Source organism: Brachycentrus maculatus, unplaced genomic scaffold (assembly GCF_059751285.1).
Source record: "Brachycentrus maculatus isolate JH-2025_06_01 unplaced genomic scaffold, ASM5975128v1 h1tg000234l, whole genome shotgun sequence".
Classification (NCBI taxonomy): Eukaryota; Metazoa; Arthropoda; class Insecta; order Trichoptera; family Brachycentridae; genus Brachycentrus; species Brachycentrus maculatus.
The window spans coordinates 661,758-681,316 of NW_028280985.1; the positions used below are offsets into that span (position 1 = coordinate 661,758).

The 19,559-nt window shown below is 31.9% G+C and overlaps 1 protein-coding gene across 1 annotated transcript in view; it reads left to right on the plus strand.

Moving 5' to 3' along the window:
* The window catches only part of LOC148306658 (partitioning defective protein 6-like), a 33,822-nt gene extending 21,689 nt beyond the window's left edge, over positions 1-12,133 (plus strand). Inside the window, exons 3-7 of the mRNA XM_088264583.1 lie at positions 3,657-3,784; positions 4,112-4,209; positions 4,838-5,006; positions 5,825-5,991; positions 7,363-12,133. Of these exons, the coding sequence (XP_088120709.1) occupies positions 3,657-3,784; positions 4,112-4,209; positions 4,838-5,006; positions 5,825-5,991; positions 7,363-7,504 (704 nt within the window). The 3' untranslated portion in view covers positions 7,505-12,133. The remainder of the gene's footprint in view (positions 1-3,656; positions 3,785-4,111; positions 4,210-4,837; positions 5,007-5,824; positions 5,992-7,362) is intronic.
* The last annotated feature ends 7,426 nt before the right edge of the window (positions 12,134-19,559 follow it).

The following is a 19,559-nucleotide window of genomic DNA, read 5'->3' on the forward strand; positions in this document are numbered from 1 at the left end:
GTTCACAGAAATGAATACGAGGGTTCATTTCATTTCATTCTAACCCTTATCCGCACCCCAATGGTGCATAGGGCACTGCATCATATAAACGCAGTGTTATCTTGATCGTTAACACATTAAGGAAAGGTGATCAGCCCTCCGCTTCCGGTACCAGTACAAGGTAATATTGAATAAATATAAGAGTGAAAAAATCACGTATATTTATTTGAACCCCCCCCCCTGGGAATCGAACCCGGGACCACCAGTACGGTAGCCGAGCGTGCTGACAATTACATAACGGAGGCGGACGAGGGTTCAGTGTTACTTAAATTTGTATCCTATATTATAAATGGATGATAGAAGTGGGTACTTCTGAAATAGATCGCATCATTCGGCCATATCGTATTTTATTGTATGTCATCAACAATTTTCTTTCATATAATTTTTTAAACAGACTTAGCAGGTTAATTTTTTTTTCCAAAAAAATCCTAAAGGTTATAATTATTATTTTTATCTCAATTAGCTTTTAATATTTATAACTATCTGTACCCGGCCACACGTTGCTATGGCTCTGTCTGTTCAAATGGAAAAGAAAGAAAATAGAATTATCCCATTGCTTCAAGTTTTGACATTTTATTGAGTGTGTATTTCAATTGCCATATTTCAGAATAATTATATATTATTTTTAGAAGATAAAAACACGCGCTATTGGATTGCAATATTGTTTTTAAATTACAAAGCAATCGGCGAATAACTTTGGGAGATTTCGGATTTTGAACAAACAAACATTTAAATTCTTATTTGCATAAATTATTTCAGTAGCCCATAATTCAGAAGACGAAGTTTTTTTTCTGCAAAACCTTAAAAATAATGTAATATTTTATGTGGGTAAGGAGCACATATGGCTGTGACAAGCAATGTTTTATTATGATTAAAATCTGGGTTTATTTCACGAATGCTTGGCTTATAGGCTGAACAAATTCTTATTTTTCTTTCCCGCAAATATTATTAAAAATGATAAATGTTCCTTCTGGTATATGATTTTCGTATAACTGAAATATTGTAAGCCCTGTTCATAAAATATATACTTTTTATTGAAATGAATTTAATATTTTAAAAATAAAAATGATCTTAAATTACATTATTTATAAAAAAATATGACATCTAAACATCGATGAAGGAGAATATAGAAGTCTGGGTATTTACAGGGCTTACGACCTGTCATAGACTGGTTAAGTTATCACTTTACATATCGCTCACTCCTTTCAAGAACGTCATAAATCAAAAATTGACAATTTTGAGTTGTGTATGTTTTCGGAATGCCCAGAAAATGTACTATATCCCAGAAAAAGCGGCATATTTTTAACTTAATATTTACCCGCTACAGGGCAAAAAATGTGGTTTTTGCATTTTGAAAAAAAGGTATTGTTTAATTATTTTTGAAAATAACTTAATATTTTTCAAATGGAGAAAAAACCTTCAGGTTTTACCTAAAAAGATCTGTTACACAGTAAAAAGTTCAAAAAGTGGCTAGATATTTATTTTTAATACATTGTGTTATATTTTTAAACTTTAAAAACGTTCTCCTGAAAAATCAAGTTTTTTGATTTATGACGTTCTTGAAAGGAGTGAGCGATATGTGAAACATTTACCATTCTACCCGTGATTGACAACCACACTACTCATGGTATCATATATGATAAAAATAGTGAAGGACATTGGTACCATGAACCAAGCTAAGACACAAAATGCCGAATCCTCTTCTAGTAGAATGGAAGGCCTGTTCATGACAGCCAACAGTCCGGCTTCTCCTGAGGAGTTTCACGTGGTTTCCTCCCAGAAATGAGCAGAAAAGCTCCTGATTGGCCCACACTAGATTAAAATGAAATATGTTCTTACCTAGAAGATTTTTTTTACTGATTGATCTATAAACCTTGTAAATAATAAGCAAGGTAAATTATAAATGCAACTTCAACTAAAAAAACGTATTACCAAAATTTATGCAACTCTTAGTAATATTATTTTTTGACATCTCATCAAAGATGAAGAAGAATATGGAAGTCTGGGCATTTACGGGGGTGACGACCGTCATAGGCTGGTTTAAGTGATCACTTTACACACGTGTAACATTCACCAATTCTACTCATTATTGACAACCACACTACTCAAATTCTTGGAAGCTCTATATATTAATAATAATAATAATAAAACCCTTATCCGCACCCCAATGGTGCATAGGGCACTGCTTCATATGAACACAGTGTTATCTTGATCGTTTACACACGAAGGAAAGGTGATCAGCCCTCCGCTTCAGGTACCAGTCCAGGGTAATATTGAATTTATATTACAGTGAAAAAATCACTTATATTTATTTGACCCCCCTGGGAATCGAACCCGGGACCTCCAGAACGGTAGCCGAGCGTGCTGACCATTACACTACAGAGGCGGACATATACAAACCAATTTTGAAACATTATTCTTGAATCACTAGAACTTTACTAGAGACATGTGGTGGTGAGATGAAAAGTGGTGGTGAGATGAAAAGAAGCTTTTTATTGATCAGAAACTCTTTTATTAGTATGTGATATAATAGTAATATCATTAATCTCATGACACAGTTTAAATGTGTTCACAACAGCCTGTTGGATTGAGAAAGCTTTTTTATTCTTTGTTTAAAAACACTTAAATATCACCCAAACACTCATAGTTTTCAGATATTTTTTTATGATTTTCAGTTGTATTATTAACATATTGTTGTTTGGCGGTTTTTTCATCAACCCTGACCCTATTTTTCTCAGACAGTCTGCAACCCGACCCTCAGTATAATAATCACAAAATGACCACAAACCCAATTCTGATATGTACTATGTTTTTTGATGTCTCTCGCGCTCTACCAAAAGTAAACGAATAGAAGGCTTAATAGCGTCTCCCGCTCTCTACCAACAGTATGTAAAAGACGCTTTTAACCTTTCTCGGAGCGCAATAATCGATGTCCGACTTTCTCTGAGGGTTGGATTCTTTTTACAAGAATGAAATTGTATAATGAAAACGTATTATGAAGATAGAAATTATGTAAAAATAATAACAATAATTTAAAAATAACAGCAGCGTTAAACCATTATACGTACGTAGGTAAAAAAAACTTTAAACTTCCGGAAAACTTAAAATCTATAAAAAATTATCAAACCTTTAAAACTAAATTTAAAAAAAACATATAAGACTCACCCCTACCTAGACTCCATACCAAGGAATATTTATTTTTATTTTTAATTGTTTATTTCTAATTTACTTTGTTTTAATTTACATTGTTTATAAAAATAAAATAATTAATTGTAAAACGAACTCCCTCTCTAAACACAAGTATCTTCTTTATTAGAGAGGTAGAAAAGTTATATTTGAAACGTTTTGTATATTAACTATTTGTATTATTGAAATATGTATTTTGTAAAAATAAAATTTCAATACAAAAAAAAATTATAATAATAATAATAATAATAATAAAACAGATGTCATTTCTATACAAGTTACATCATACCAACTGACAGACAGACTTCGACATTCATTAACATCGATACTCCTTTGAGGAAAATTCGCACCAACATTCACTAAAATCCAGAGTCCTGGAAAGGTTAAGCGTTTCTCGCAAACAATGTGTTAATTTTGTTTTATTTTTTTAGGAGACAGTTTGGAGGAACTCAATGGATACGGAACTATGCGACCGAGGAATATCATCTCTTCAATACTCGGCGGTACTCCTGGAAAAACAAAATCCTTAGCTATATCAAATCCACACGATTTTAGACAGGTACTGCCTTATTTTACTACTTCATCTTCATTTTTTATACAAAACAAAACCCTAATCTAACATATCCTGACCACCACCACCCTGCTTCACTGCAGGGGCAGGCAGAGAGAACAGGATGCCACACCATTCTGTCTTTGCATACATTCTTCTAAATTCATGTATCTGCTCATACATACCCTCCAATTATTTGGACTCTTGACCAAGTATTTCTCGATCTCCTCAGCTCCTATTCCCAACTACATTTACCTCATAAATTTGTTTTACCATTCTTAAAATAAATTCTTACATTCTTGAAATAGAGTTATCTCATTTTTAATGTATTTTCAGGTTTCCGCTATCATTGATGTAGACATTGTACCTGAAACATGCCGGAGAGTAAGACTACTTAAACATGGATCTGATAAACCCTTAGGATTTTATATTAGGTAAGATTTTTGTTGACTTACCCGAGTGGTGTTCAAGCAGTCTTGTTGCCACATGTTGGTTACAAATTTTCTCACCAAAATTGGACTGTTAAGACGCATATTTTCTGTGAACGGACATCTATCGAGAATATCTTTGCATACTTAGAATCGAAACAGAATTTGTTTTTACCACTTTAAACGTAAATTAAAGAGAGCTTTGTCGTCGGAACAACTAATGGCGCTCAGGGTTGTCCAATAATCCCCGAGTTGCCGTCACTGCCGAATCTGATGACAGTGATTGTAGTGTCGATTCTGATGATTTTTAATTTTTTTAAATCATAGTGTGTGTGTGACTAACTAACATAAACAATTTCTTTTGACATATAATTAAGTTTTCATATTTTCTATGACAAATTTTGTTAATTAACAATTAATTTTATGATTATGGATAAATGACTGCACGACTGGCGCCCTCTTCATTTATTTGGTAAATTTTATAAATAAACGTTATTACACTTTCAATAACGATACGTTTATTAGGTTTTATTTTTGTCGTAAAATTTGCGGTATGCTGAGTACCGCCATACATGTACCTGCCGGCAGTTAAAAGGTTAAGCGGTTGAAGTCACGGTGTGGTTGTGTGTTGCAGAGACGGCACGAGCGTGCGCGTGTCGGCGGCGGGCGTGGAGCGGCAGCCGGGCGTTTTTGTGTCACGGCTGGTGCCCGGCGGGCTGGCCGAGGGCACGGGGCTGCTGGCTGTGGGGGACGAGGTGCTCGAGGTCAACGGGATCGAGGTGGCCGGCAAGACCCTGGACCAGGTAACTCTCCACCTGTCATGCGCTTATGCTAAAACAGTGTTCTGCAAACTTTTTCTATTCCAATTAACTCAAGTGGTAAAAAGCAAGTCTTTTTCTTTTACATTTCATCACTAAAGACAGTGTACCAGTTGTGTATTCTGGTACGACAATATGCTGACAAGTTGTCTTTACCCGATCAGAGCATGTACCAAGAGTATGTTTGACTAACAAGTAAGCTCGTTGGTCGTGTAGGGCAGTGTTCCGCAAACTTTTTCTATTCAAGGTACACCTACCAAATTAAGAAATTTCAGAGGTGCATATTTACCATATTATGGTAACATATTTAACATATTATGTTTAATTCGAAATGTGAGCCTACTTAACTGAGCACAGGCAATCAAAAATTGGAGCAATCGTGTTATTTTAACAAAACAAGACTTTTTCAGCACGCACTTTACGGAACAACGTAGTAGGCGATGTGTATCTGTAATATTGAAAGCTATCCCACCGCATGCCCAGATCTGATACAGAAGCATCTAGGCTTCCTGACAGATCTGCTCTTGCTAAGCAATTTTTTTTTAACTAAGTTGCAAAATTTATTGAAAATGTGAAACAATATAAAATTATATCCCGATTTTACTGTGAATTTACATTTAAGAGCTTTCAACATACCTGTCACTGCCAATCTAAATAATTACAAGATTGTAAGTCCATCACCAAATTTTCTAGAAGTAACCCGGTGTAGGCAGTGATAGGGATTAGTATTTAGTTCAATTAGTCAGCTAGATCCGAATTGTGTATCTGTAATGTCTATAATGTGGGTGTGTGTTTGTGCGCAGGTGACGGACATGATGGTGGCCAACAGCTCCAACCTGATCATCACGGTGAAGCCGGCCAACCAGCGCGCCATGCTGGCCGGGGGCGCCCCCCCGCCCGCCCCCCGCCGCGCCTCCCTCTCGCAGGCCTCCAGCAACTCCCATCACAGCGGCGAGGACCCCGACGACAGGTGGGTAGCCCGAGATTCCATAAGGAACTTGACACAAATCATATTCCGACTTCTCACTATTGATTTGTTCTTCTTCTTCTAATTCTTATCCACACCCACTGTATTGTATAGAAGCAGTGTTATCTTGATGATTAACACATGAAGGTAAGGTGATCAGCCTTTCTCAGATTGAAAAATCCCTTACATTTATTTTAACCCTTTTGGGAATCAAACCCTAAACCTCCAGCACGGTAGCCTAGCACGCTAACCACTAAACTTTGGAGGCGGACACTTAACTATGTAGTGTAAATAACTTTTTTCATCAACCCCAACCCTAATATGTAGTATGCTATGTAGGGTCGTATACTAACACAAGTAACCACAAACCCAATTCCGATCTATACAATGTTTTTTAGCGTCTCTCGTACTCTACCAAAAGTAAGCAAGTAGAACGCTTATAAGTGTCACTTTAATAAGTGTCCATTTAATTTTATAGCATTTTAATAATAATAAATCCCTTACCGCACCCCAATGGTGCATAGGGCACTGCTTCATATAAACGCAGTGTTATCTCGATCGATTACACATGAAGGAAAGGTGATCAGCCCTCCACTTCAGGTACCAGTCCAGTGTAATATTGAATAAATATTAGAGTGAAAAAATCACTTATATTTATTGAACCCCCTGGGAATCGAACCCGGGACCTCCAGAACGGTAGGCGAGCATGCTGACCATTACACGACGGAGGCGGACAAAATAATATTATATAGCATTTTACTATATAATATTATTACAAGTATAAAAATATTATATTTAAAAAAAAAGATCCTACAAAGGTTTGGCCTGTGTGTGGGTTTACATTTTATTTTAGGTTTTAACCGCCCTACCTCCGGGTTATTTTCAGCCATATTTTTTATAACCAAGCAAAAAAATCACAACAAAAAAGTCACAAAATATTGTCAGGTATGAAACCTGACAAAAATTTGTCAGTGTATCCGGTACACATTAAATATTTTCGGAACAGATATAATATCTTTTCTCGAGCGCATAGGTCATACGAGTTGAACGAGTTGTCCGAGCGCGGAATGGTGAAGAAAAACCGCGCATGCAATCGTATGTGTAGGGCGGTTAATAAAGGGTACTGGAAAGAATACAATAGATAAATATAATAAATAGACCAAAAATATAAATAGATTAAAGTGCAATGTGTAAAAATAGTTTGAAGTTGGGTAAAGTTGAATGTAGCTGAATTTTTAAAGTTGAATGTAGCTTGGGTAAAGTTGAATGTAGTTGAATAAGCTAACCTAGCTAGCTAAGTGTGTCGAGTTGAATTATAGAACCTACCTCTCCTTCTACTGATCAATCTAATAAATGAATTGCGAAAATTCACAGATTCGACCAGGACGAGATAGTGGATCTGACGGGCGTGACGCTGGAGGAGTCGGGAGCGCCAGAGGGCTCCCTCTTCCAGCAGCACTCCTCGCGCCGCAGCCTCCACTCGGCTGCCGACGACGGCCAGGTGCTGCACCTCTAGTGACGTGTCTTGACCACCGGCAACGTGACAACAGATGTTACGGTAAACGACATGTCAAATTCAACTATCCGGGGACATGTCTCTTCTGCGAGTTGACATTCCGAGACCAGTGGCTCAATGTGATGGATTATTGTATTGACCTGCATTATTATATTAACTTGTTAACTGGGCGGTCCGCTGTCCAACTACACAACTTGTAACGGGCGGGAATACTGATTCACTCCGTGTCTGAAATTCATGTTGAAACATGTATGGATGATTAATACCTTTGTTGTTCGAAAAATATATGTATCGAAATATATAATATAATAAACATATATTTCCAGGACGTATTCATATGTCCTACCCATACCCAATATTGTTTACGTTTGACGTATGTATTTATGCGTCCAGCCCGGTTAACAGGTTAACCTGAATTATTTTTGAAAAATGAAATTTTGCGAAATTGGTATCAAACAATTTTGTTAAAGTGAGTCTAGCTATGTTCATTAATTGATTCGGCAGTCACTTTGTGGTAATCTCTATCCATTTTTAATCTTAGTTTTACTTGGTAAATACCACTATTTCTTAAAATCTATTGTGAAACTTGTTTCAATACATTCCGCATCATTTTCAGAGTTGTTTCTGTCAAAATATTGCAGTCAGTTTTTATCGAGTTCAGAGATGGTGAATCTTTTACATTTAATAACTAACCTGGGTTACTAAGCTCCCGTAAAAATTACAACAAACCTTTTTTCGTCCATATAATTTTCATGCTTAAATTGATTTTTATTTATTATTTATCAACATTTACATAATTTCAAAAGCAAGGGTTTGTTAAGACGCTAACTTGTATTTGGTTTGCGCTTTGTTTTCTATTTGATTAATTTATTCCAATAATACTACACATTTTGTTGCCATATAATAAAACCAGAAAAAATGTTTACTGGTTTTTAAAATATTTACAATCAATTTACATATAAAAATAAAACACTTGTATAAGACAACTTTTTGAGTTTATTAATGTAAACATGACCAGTTTTCAAGAACTGTAAATATTCTCATCAACAAGTGAAAATGGAAACTGTTTGTATTTTCACCTGTTGATGAGAACATCTTTAGTTCTCAAAACTAGGCTTGTTTACGTTAATAAACTAAAAGAGTGGTCTTATACAATTGTTTTACTTTTATATTTTGAATCATGATGTTATTCCACAAAGTTATGCCAAATCAATGGATAATTTATGATTAACATCAATAGAAAGATTTATAAAAACGGCTGTACACAAAGTGTCAATTTAAAACATTTTTTTAGTGGAATTTTGATAGAACCTAATTCACCGTGTCTGATCTGTAATTCCTTATTATTGAGCCGATGGACGATCTAATAAATAATTATTGTATTATATAAAAGAGTTGATCAATGTCTCACGCTGTCTTCCACAAGGTTTAGGTCCTAGCTCTAGTGTGAAGTGAGGAACAGTGAACTGAAGGGAACGCGATATCGGATGTTTCGGTATTCCGCTCTCGTTCGTGCGGGAAGCACTCATTATGCTGCCTTTATGCCTTGTGCCGACGTTACGAATAATGTTTGTCGATTTGTAACTCTCACTCGGTCGTGTCTGCGGTGATTCTCGGGTCATATTGATACTGGAAAATAAAAAGCCATCTAATTTTTGTTTTCGATTTTGATTAATATATTAAATGATAAAATCAAACACTGATTTTTTGAGACTACTATTGAAAACATAAAAATTTTAATTGTGACAATTGTTTCGCCTTGTTGTGGCATTTTCAAACGAATGTCATTAGTTTGAAAATGCCATAACAAGGCGAAACCATTGTCACAATAATTTTTTTTGTGTGTTTTTAACAATAAAATACAATTTAGTAGACTCGAAATTCAATGTTTGATTTTAAAATTTAATATATAATTTAAAATGGAGTTCTACAAACTAAACATTAATTTCTATCTATAAATAAATTTATGTAATTTTGATACTGATTTTAAATCTTTATTTAGTCGGTCGATGTTACTTTGAGACTTTTTTAATTCAACTATGCAGTTAGGGAAATCTCTGCGTCATTTTCCTCATTCCTGTGGGTCATGACAACTAAATGAAGATTGAAAAAATATGTTATTACTTTACAAATTTGGATTTTTTTTACTACTTCAAAACTAACTACATACTTCAAAATTTGACTAATCTTCTTCCTAGCTTCATCCCAACTTATCATCTTTGTAGACTGTTGTAACCCTTCTGTCATGGGCAACATTACCTAGGCTATTGCTTCGAATCATATTTTCTTTTGCAGCATTTATGAATTCTTTGGTCTTCCTTAAGATGTCTTTCGAGGAAGATCCATGGCGGTTGCCTGGTTCACAATATGATCGGACTCTCTTCGCACCCATGTGCCCATACCATCTCATTTGTCTTACCTCTACCTTTTTTTTAGAATTTGACAAAACGACCGTTCAAATTGTCAAAATTGTCAAAATTGTCAAAATTGATCCCTTATTGTTTTTCAGTGTCAATATCAACTGAATCGCAGACATACCTCATTTGTTAGTAATTCTACTAGACATGTGATTCTAATTGTAATGAATGTTCTTTAGTAAATATCAAATGTACATGCGATGATTTAATATTTTTTTGTTAGAAAATTGCATACACAAATACAAACGTTTTATTTGATACGTATTAGGGCGAAGACTGACCGGAGCATTTCGTCGTAACGTAACACGTTACAATGCGAGCATTCAGGCAGTCAGTACAGCGAGCCGAGCACTCCATCCTTACTTTCGGATGCTCGCCGCGAGCGACCTTACGACAAAATTCTCCGGTCAGTCTCCACCTTCAGGATGAACAATGGCCTCTATAATGACACTCGTCTACTGTAAAACGGTTAATTAGTTAACTTGAGCCTTTTAAACGAAGCGACTTTTTTCATTATGTTTTATTAAGTATTATAAAGATAGTTTTTTTTTTAAATAAATATTATCATTCAATTCTACAACTAAAAAGTTTTTCGATGTCAATATTTTTATAGAAGTAATATACACCAAATGTGCATTTTGGTTGTTTTAAAATGTGTAATTGTAAATCAGAATAGCAACTAAAATAGTCATTCTAAATTCTTCTTTGACTCTTAAACGCACCCAAATTGTGTATACGGCCCAGCATTGAATGCTAGTTGATCATTAGTTCCATGTTTCAAATTTTTTTGGATCTGAGACTGAAATATATTTTAAAGGATATGGGTAAAGGAACTTAGTAATGGATATTACTGCCATATAATACAGATAATACTGGGGAAAATAGAGATGGGAAAAGGAGACTAGCTGAAATCGCTAGAGTACTTGGAGTTGCATACTTGTACTCGCACAGCTTGTGTGTACAAATCTCTTAAGGAAACAATTTAATACACTTTTCTAAAATAAATATGTAAAAAAATAATTTGATTTCTTCTGGAAAAAAAAAGTTTTTAATAAACAATTGTTTTTGTTTATTTCTGATAAAACACAAAAAAATTCAATTAAATTAATATTTTTTTTTATTTAAAAACATTTAAAACCTTGCGTTTTAAATCAATTTTCTTAAAAACATTTTTACTAGTTATATATTTCTTAAATTACCTCTGTAGTACAGTGGTTGAGGCGTTTACACCAGTGCTGGATGTCCCGGGTTCTATCCTCAGGGGGATTAATATAAATAAACGAGATATTATACTCTTATATTTATTTGATTACTGCACTGATTAGAGTACCTGAAGCCCAGCACTGCACTTGCCTTCATTAGATTAATGATCAATTTAACACTACATCCATTTAATGCAGTGCCTTATACATAATTGTGTGCGAATGAGTCATAAGAAGCAGTTAAAAAAATGTTCAAAGATATTTCAAAAGTGGCTTCAGCTGGTTTACTGGCTTGTTTGTTTATATTAAAAGAAAACATTCTAAATAAATTGTGACTTAGGCCGTCTTTCAGTCAATTTGTGACATTGAAATTTTGATAAATTCACTACATAGAGAACAAAAAAGCAATAATGTAGATGTAATTGTACTTGTAACTAGTATATATTATTATTTTCAACTGCTAAACAAAATTATTATAAGGTATTATTATAATAATTTTATTTAGTGGTATGGGAAAAAGTTATGTATTTATATACGGGAACGTTAGCGCTACAAATATAGATTTTTAAATTAAGCAATAATCTCCATGTTGTTTGGACATATCACAAGTTTTTAGTATATCAAAATAAATAAGTCAATTAAATATGTGATCGCGGTACATGCCAATTGCGCACAAGACGTGAGCGCACATACAGTAAAATGCACACAATCTAAGTATGCACATGACCACTCATCACGTAAATGAAATCCTGATTTAGTAAATACAACTAAAAAATAAAAAATAAAACAACAACTATATAGCTTTTTCTACATTTATTCTATTTGACCAGTGACCGGGTTTCGTCGTTCATCAGACTGGAGATGATGTCGGTAACAATGACACTCGGTCACTGATCAAATAAAAGTAAAAATAACTAAATAGTTTCATGCATTCACCGCAGTTTATATGCAGTTTCACCGAGAAATGTCAGCGCAATACGTGATTTAATAACGTTATAAAATTCCAAAAATTTAAAGAATAAATTAATAAATTCAAACCAGATTTTGCACTGATAAAAACTGATTTAAGATCATGTTTTATGTGTGCATATTTGTCACTGCATATTTGTATTGTGTCTATATTTATTGCGTGCACTTGTCTTGCGCATAATTTTAATGCAACCGTGTATAATAATATCCGTGTTAGTCCACACTTATAAGCAATATTTAAAGAGTAGATTATTCAATCAGTAAAACACTCGGTTACCAAAATATATGGGGTAAATTATGCTAATTATATTTGTATCCAATTTGGTTTAGTTTTTGATATTTGAAATGAATTAAAGGACTAAGAAAGATCCTGTACGACAGCATAAAACTTAAATTGAATAACTAAGAAATTAAAAGGTTAACGTTAGTAAATTCCATGAAATCTTGTGATACTTTTATCAATTTTTCGTCAAGCTCAGATCATCAGATAATACCAGTCACTTTAAGCAGGCATGCATAAGAAACACAAATCTTAAAAAAAAAATTGTATTAAAATGGGGAAGATATCTTTTCTGAAGTATTTGTATCATGAATATGTATTTGTATTAAGGAAATCTAAAGCAATTTGATGCCTTCTTTTTAGATATCACATGTACTTAGGTTCCGTCCATCGTTATTGATATTGTTAATGTTTCTAGTTCACATGTTAACTATTGCATTTCCCATTCCATGGAGTAGAAAACCTATTTCCAGATCGCGCATTGTTGGCAACACCGTTACCGAGGCTGTAATAATGAACACTATATGGATATCTAAGCTAGTTGTCGATATGTATTGCCAGAAATTTTACATAAAAAGTGCCTGCATAAATTTAAAAAAGGCAATGTTTATCTCTGGTGTTTCATTTTATCTATGGCAACAAATCAGGCGTCGCATTATGTAATCTGATGTCCTTATAACAAATATGTCGGCCTTGGAAGGCAATTTTATTCATCTTCTAATTAAATGCAATTACATTTTGTTGCAAAATCTCCCTAATTTCAGATTTATCTCTTTAATTGATTCGGCAGTTACTTTGAGGTAATGTCTATCTATTTTTAATTTAAATTTTACTTGGTAAATTTCACTCGTCATTCCAGATTAATCTTTTACTGGTCTTTCCCGGCCTTGTTTTTCTTTACTTATAAAATATCTAAATAGCATTCATAATTGCAGTCTAGAACGGTGTTTCAACTTAGTTTTGCCGCCTCTATTTGTGTAATTTAATAAAATAAATAATGTATTTAGATAATAATTAAACACCAAATTAGATTTTTTTTGGAAAAATAATTGTAGTGTTTCCGTTGAGTCATTGACAATATAAAAAAGAAGATTTTGTATCGTTAGGTAATGTGTATTTTGAGAGTTTGCGAATCAACGGGTGTTTGTGGGATCATAAATTAGATTCTATTTTAAGAGACGCATAAGTTTTACACATACGGAGATGCTATAATACCGTTTTCCGACAGTTATGTTTGAATGTGTGGAACCGGATTCAAACAAATATAATAATTGCATCGGTTGCAAGTCCAATACATATATGAAAAGTATAGACATAATCGACAATGTCTAAGATAATGTACATTCAAAAGGTATAAGAACCGAGTCGTTCTTTTCAACTTGTATGATATGAAATGGATGTGAAATTGTTATTTTTTTTGTTGCAAATTCACCACTAGGACTTTAAACTTATCATTTATATGAGTAATAGAGCTAGTGGCTTTGCATATTAATTAATTACTGGTACAAAAAAATGTGCAATGGTTTCACGCTGATATAGTTTCGTCCAATTCTTTACAGACATTGTCGTTTTTATTTATGTGTGTCTCTATTAATGAATTCAATGTTGACGTTTGACTGTATCTACCGTACCGTAGTTAGTGTTGTGAGTGTCGTGTTATGTCAGAAATGAACTTGACTTGAAAAAATGAGCTTATTTTTCTAACAAAAATTAAGAAATAAGTGAGTAATTGAAGCGCTAATGTATAAAATAATAAAAAATTGGCCAAATGTTTGGATGGGAATCATTCCAGTTTTTTAATTACTGCCAGATGCGTTTTTTTACGCCGTATATTTCTGGCTCGGGGTCATTAATTATTGATGTTAACGCTGGATAATGTGTTTACATCATTTTAACATTCCATGAATTTGACTCTTTGTGTATATTTTCTTTTATTTTATTTCAACGGTGTAATAATAAACCGGCATCAAAAAGTATTTTCGCTTTGCAGCTGATGTTATTAGAACTACTGTGGTTTTATAATGTAACTATGTTTATTTTATTTTTTTTCTTTTTAAACATTAGTGGATTTACTTATATTTATTTTTGCATTGTACTTAACTTCTGAATTAAAGAAAAATCAGAATAAAAGGATTATATTATGTACCTACTATTTCCTGTTTATTTGTTTATAATTTACAATTTTTTGCAGTGCTTAAGAGTGAAAAAAAATTGTATTATATTTTTCCAAAATCTAATATAAACTGTGAGATGCAAATCCGTAGTCATTTGCTCAATCCTTAGTTCCAGCAAATTAGCTTTATTCTCTATTTGAACAGCAAAATAAGAAAATAATTCCTTTTTTATGTTTTTTTTTTTCATTTTTAACACTCAGGCACTGCAAGACCTTATATCAAATGGATCAATTTTCTGACTGATTTCTGTATATATAATTGGGTACAGTACGCGTATGAAGTATTTAATCCTTAGTTTATATATTTAAGTCAACAATAGTATGTTAAGAATGTCATTCCATTATTTTATCACATTTTATATATTATAATTATAGGTATTTTCAAATCAACATTCCAGTTAATATGTACTTCTTGTCTAAATTGAGATTGTAATGTGCACGATACAAACCTATTTAGGGTCTAAAGATGACTTGTATTATTTAAATTTTTTAGTAATGAAATCTCAAAATTTTATTTTTATTTTTTCACCCAAAATAATAAATTTCTGAAAAAAATTACCACATTCCAAAAATAATACAATGCAAGCAGTATATACTGGTTTTAAAAGAATTCCATGTTTTCATATTTTCTCTTATCCGAATACAATAGTGCATAGGGCATTGTATTGGTGAATGTAGCATTATTTTTACTGTCAATTATATTAGTAAGCATATACAAGTATACTATACAAGTATACAATATACAAGTATACTACTTGTATATTAAATATCTCACTACACTGCTAAGCCGGAATTTGTCGTAGAGATAATTTGATTATTTTTTTAACCCTCAATATTCGAGATTTGTAGAACATTATACAAATAAAATTTAATAAATAGCTGGAAATGTATAAGCATGATGGATTTATTAGGCAATGTATCTTGAGATTATTTCATTGCTGTGTAAATTCCAAATGGGTTTTTTTTGCAGTTCATGTAAATTTTGAGAAATTTTGAATAATTGTAATAAAGTCTTTTGCTATGTGAATTATTTTCAACAAAATTCATTGATGCAGTGTTTTTTATTTATCATTGTTTTTAAAAATAGAATACAATTGAAAACTTGGAAATGTTTCACTTGTGTTGCCATCTTACTTGCATTTAAAAAAGGAAAATATTTTTGTCCAGTAAAGTACTTAATACTCGATGTCATTTTGATTTAAAATCCATAAAAATGCTCACATGTCCACATTTTTAGGACTAAGACTAATTTTCGTCATATTTTAATTCAAACCTAGTAAAGTAAAATGGTAAAACAGTAAATTTTATGATCGAATTGGTTTTGTTGCCATTCTTAAAAAATGGTTTCATTATTTGAATGCAAAACATATGGCAATGTTTATGCTTTGAAATATTTAGTTACTTGAATGTACATATTATATAATTTGTTTTATTTTCATTATTTTTGTACTTAATTAACAGACAACTATGTAAGGCAACTATCTCTTAAGCAATTGTTTATTTTTTGTGATAATTTCTCTGTTATTTGAAGTATCGGTGTAAAGCTTAAAGTATTTCTAAAAGTCTTTTTGGTTTGAATAAATTCTCTGTGAGATGCGCTTTGCAGGGTTTAATCTATGAGTTTTTTTTAAAAATAGTTTAATTTTATACTTATTTATGAAAGTATTTAAAAAAAGTAACCTTTAACTCTCGAGTATGAATTTCGTAAAATGTATATTGAATATTTTATCGTACACATTATTAAAACTTGTATATACTATCAATTATGTTCGATTCTTAAAGCAATAATCTTTTTTATGCTGTTTGGGAAGAAATAGCTTATAAAGTATGCAGAGTATAGTATTACGAAGGTGATGAAAATGTTTTAAAATCATATTATTAGTTATTATTGTATTTTTGGAGTTCGTATTTTTTTTTTAAATATCTGTAGTAAATAAGATGTTACATACTTAAATAATGATTATACAACTTAATGATAAAGAGAGAATATTTTAACATTGAAGATATAAGAATAAACAAAATTAAAAAAAAATATGTGGTGTTTTATTATTCATTTAAATCTGTTTAAATTTATAAATCAATATTAGTGATTTTACACTCTAATATTTATCTAATATTACCCCGGACTGTTCCCTGAAGCACAGGAGTGCCTTGCCTTCATGTAAGTAACGATCAAGATAACCCTATGCACCATTAGGGTTAGAAGAAGGAGAAATTTATGTATATATATATATATATATATATATATATATGTATATATACATATATCTGTCCGCCTCCGCAGTGTAATGGTCAGCACGCTCGGCTACCGTTCTGGAGGTCCCGGGTTCGATTCCCAAGGGAGGTAAAATAATTATAAGTGATTTTTTCACTGTAATATTTATTCAATATTACCCTGGACTGGTTCCTGAAGCGGAAGGCTGATCACCTTTCCTTCATGTGTAAACGATCAAGATAACACTGCGTTTATATGACGCAGTGCCCTATGCACCATTGGGTGCGGATAAGGGTATAAAAATAAAAAAAACACATATATATATATCTATATATATATATAACGTGGTAATATTTTCCTTTTGAAAATTAAGTGTAAATAATATGTAAAGTGGGTGTATAATAATAAAATAAACAATGTGTTGCTTTGTAATTAAAGAAACGACAATAAAAGTTTATTCTTAATTAATCTTTACAATAATTTTTATATCTATATGATTCTGACAGTTAATAATATTATCGGAAGTCTTTTGTTTTCTTCTGAGTGACGCATGCGACATCTGTTGGTAGAACTGTTTTATGTAGGTACTATTTGTAGGTACTTAATAAAATGTATAGGTAGGTACCTAGTTATTTTATTACATCTCCCCCCTTGGGGATGAAAATTCATAGTAAAATTTTCACTCGTAGGTAGGTACCTAGTTATTTTATTACATATATATATATATATATATATATATATATATATATATATATATATATATATATATATATATATATATATATATATATATATATATATATATATATATATATATATATATAATTGTGAATTTACTGCAAAACTAAACTATTGAGTAGTGTATAAAAAAAGTAACAAATATGGTTACATTATTAAAGAAAAAACTAGTTTTTTACCACTTGAGTTTATTTTATGATGACTAGTTTCGGAAGCCAAGCTTCCATCTTCAGGTCTAAATGTAAACAGTTTACATTTAGACTTGAAGATGGAAGCTTGGCTTCTGAAACTAGTCGTCATAAAATAAACTTAAGTGGTAAAAAAGAAGCGTTTTCTTTAATAATATCATCATGTCTTACCACAAAGTAAATGCCGAAACAATAAATAAAATATGGTTACGGTTGAAAGTACTATTTTATATAATTTAATTGTGGAGATAGATGTTTTTACGTAAAAACATATCTGGAATTGATGGTTTAGCTATGTAAACACATCACTAAATGCCAAAAGAAAAAAAAAATTATATAAAAAACCCAAAAACAAAATTCTTACATCACTTGACATTCAAAAAAATTTTTTTTTTTGTTTTGAACAAAATAAAATAATTTTTTTAATATCTTAGCGATACATTTTTACTTACGGCGGGGAATACATTCCAATAAGTTCCAGCGCCAAATAAAGCTGGGAAACGAAGTAATCTTAATACGTAAATACTAATAAATATCTTAACAAGTATAAATGATATCAAATTTGCTAAAAGATTGCATGCACATCATTAAACGAAATAGTCTGATTTTGGAAAATGTCAATACTACTGCGAATACTGAAACAGTGCTAAGCTGGGTCCTACTGTACTGAAAATTACTTGCTCAACATTGGTGACAAGACCAAGCACTTCAGCTGATTCTCAGAGAGAGATAGTTGGAAGATGCGGGATAATTCTCTTAGGTATGGAGTGTATGCGACTGGACTGAATTGGTCGAGACTAAATTCAAGGTTTAAAAAAGAATGTGTAAAAAGCCAAATATTAAAATACATTCCTTTAACCCTTTCCTGTTCCCCAAAATTAAAAAAAATAATCTAGGTACGAGTGACACAAAAATGTAATCTTGGAATTGAAAGAAATAATACTAATGATGAAAAAAATGTCGAATAACATCCGACCTGGGACCTAAGAGGAAAAAATCGATGTCAAATGAGATTTGACATTGGACCAGTAAGGGTTAAATTAACTTGAATGTTGTAACTATCTTTTTACCCTTGAAAGAAAAAGAAATAAAAAAAAGCTTAAAATTTTTATTATCCCTGGATCACTATCAGTATTCTCAAGAAACCATTTTCATATCTTCGAATTTTCTTATAGAAAACAGTTAAAGTCACACTTGAAAGATATGTTAATTCATTTATATAATTTGGCTAGCAAAATTTTCCATTCTAGAATGTTTTTGGCAGCACAAATGGGAAACGTATCATATAAATACACATCTTTGTAACATAAACTGTTATTAATGGTTTTGCTTTATGTCAAATATGTATTTTGGATAGTTCGTGAATGTTCCAAAAGTTCAGGGGACTGCAACATTTTATATTATGTCATAACAATAAATTATTAGTGATGTTTCTTAATACGGCTGTTTTGTTTTGTTAAATAAGTAAAATATCCCAAAGCTGTCACATAAAATATAATTCGAGGAATCATAAAAGCTTTTCTGTGATTTATAATTTAAATTAATTAATGTCACGAAAGGGGCGAAACAAATCCAAAGAATAACATCTAGATGGAGACGATGGGACGATATTTGATTTGATTATAAAATTTATTTTTAGTACTTACTCATAATTTTTTTAAATATTAATTTGTATATAAAAAAATTAAGATTAATTTTACAGAAAAATATTAATGCTTATTGATGGCTTTTTAAAATGAAATAACCAATAAGTTAACTGGTTGTGGACCACTGCGTAAGACTATTAATAACTACTGGCAGTCCACTGAAATGTCAATCCTCATTTCAAAATAAACACACATCCAATAAAGATCAACAGTTGGATCGATAGAAC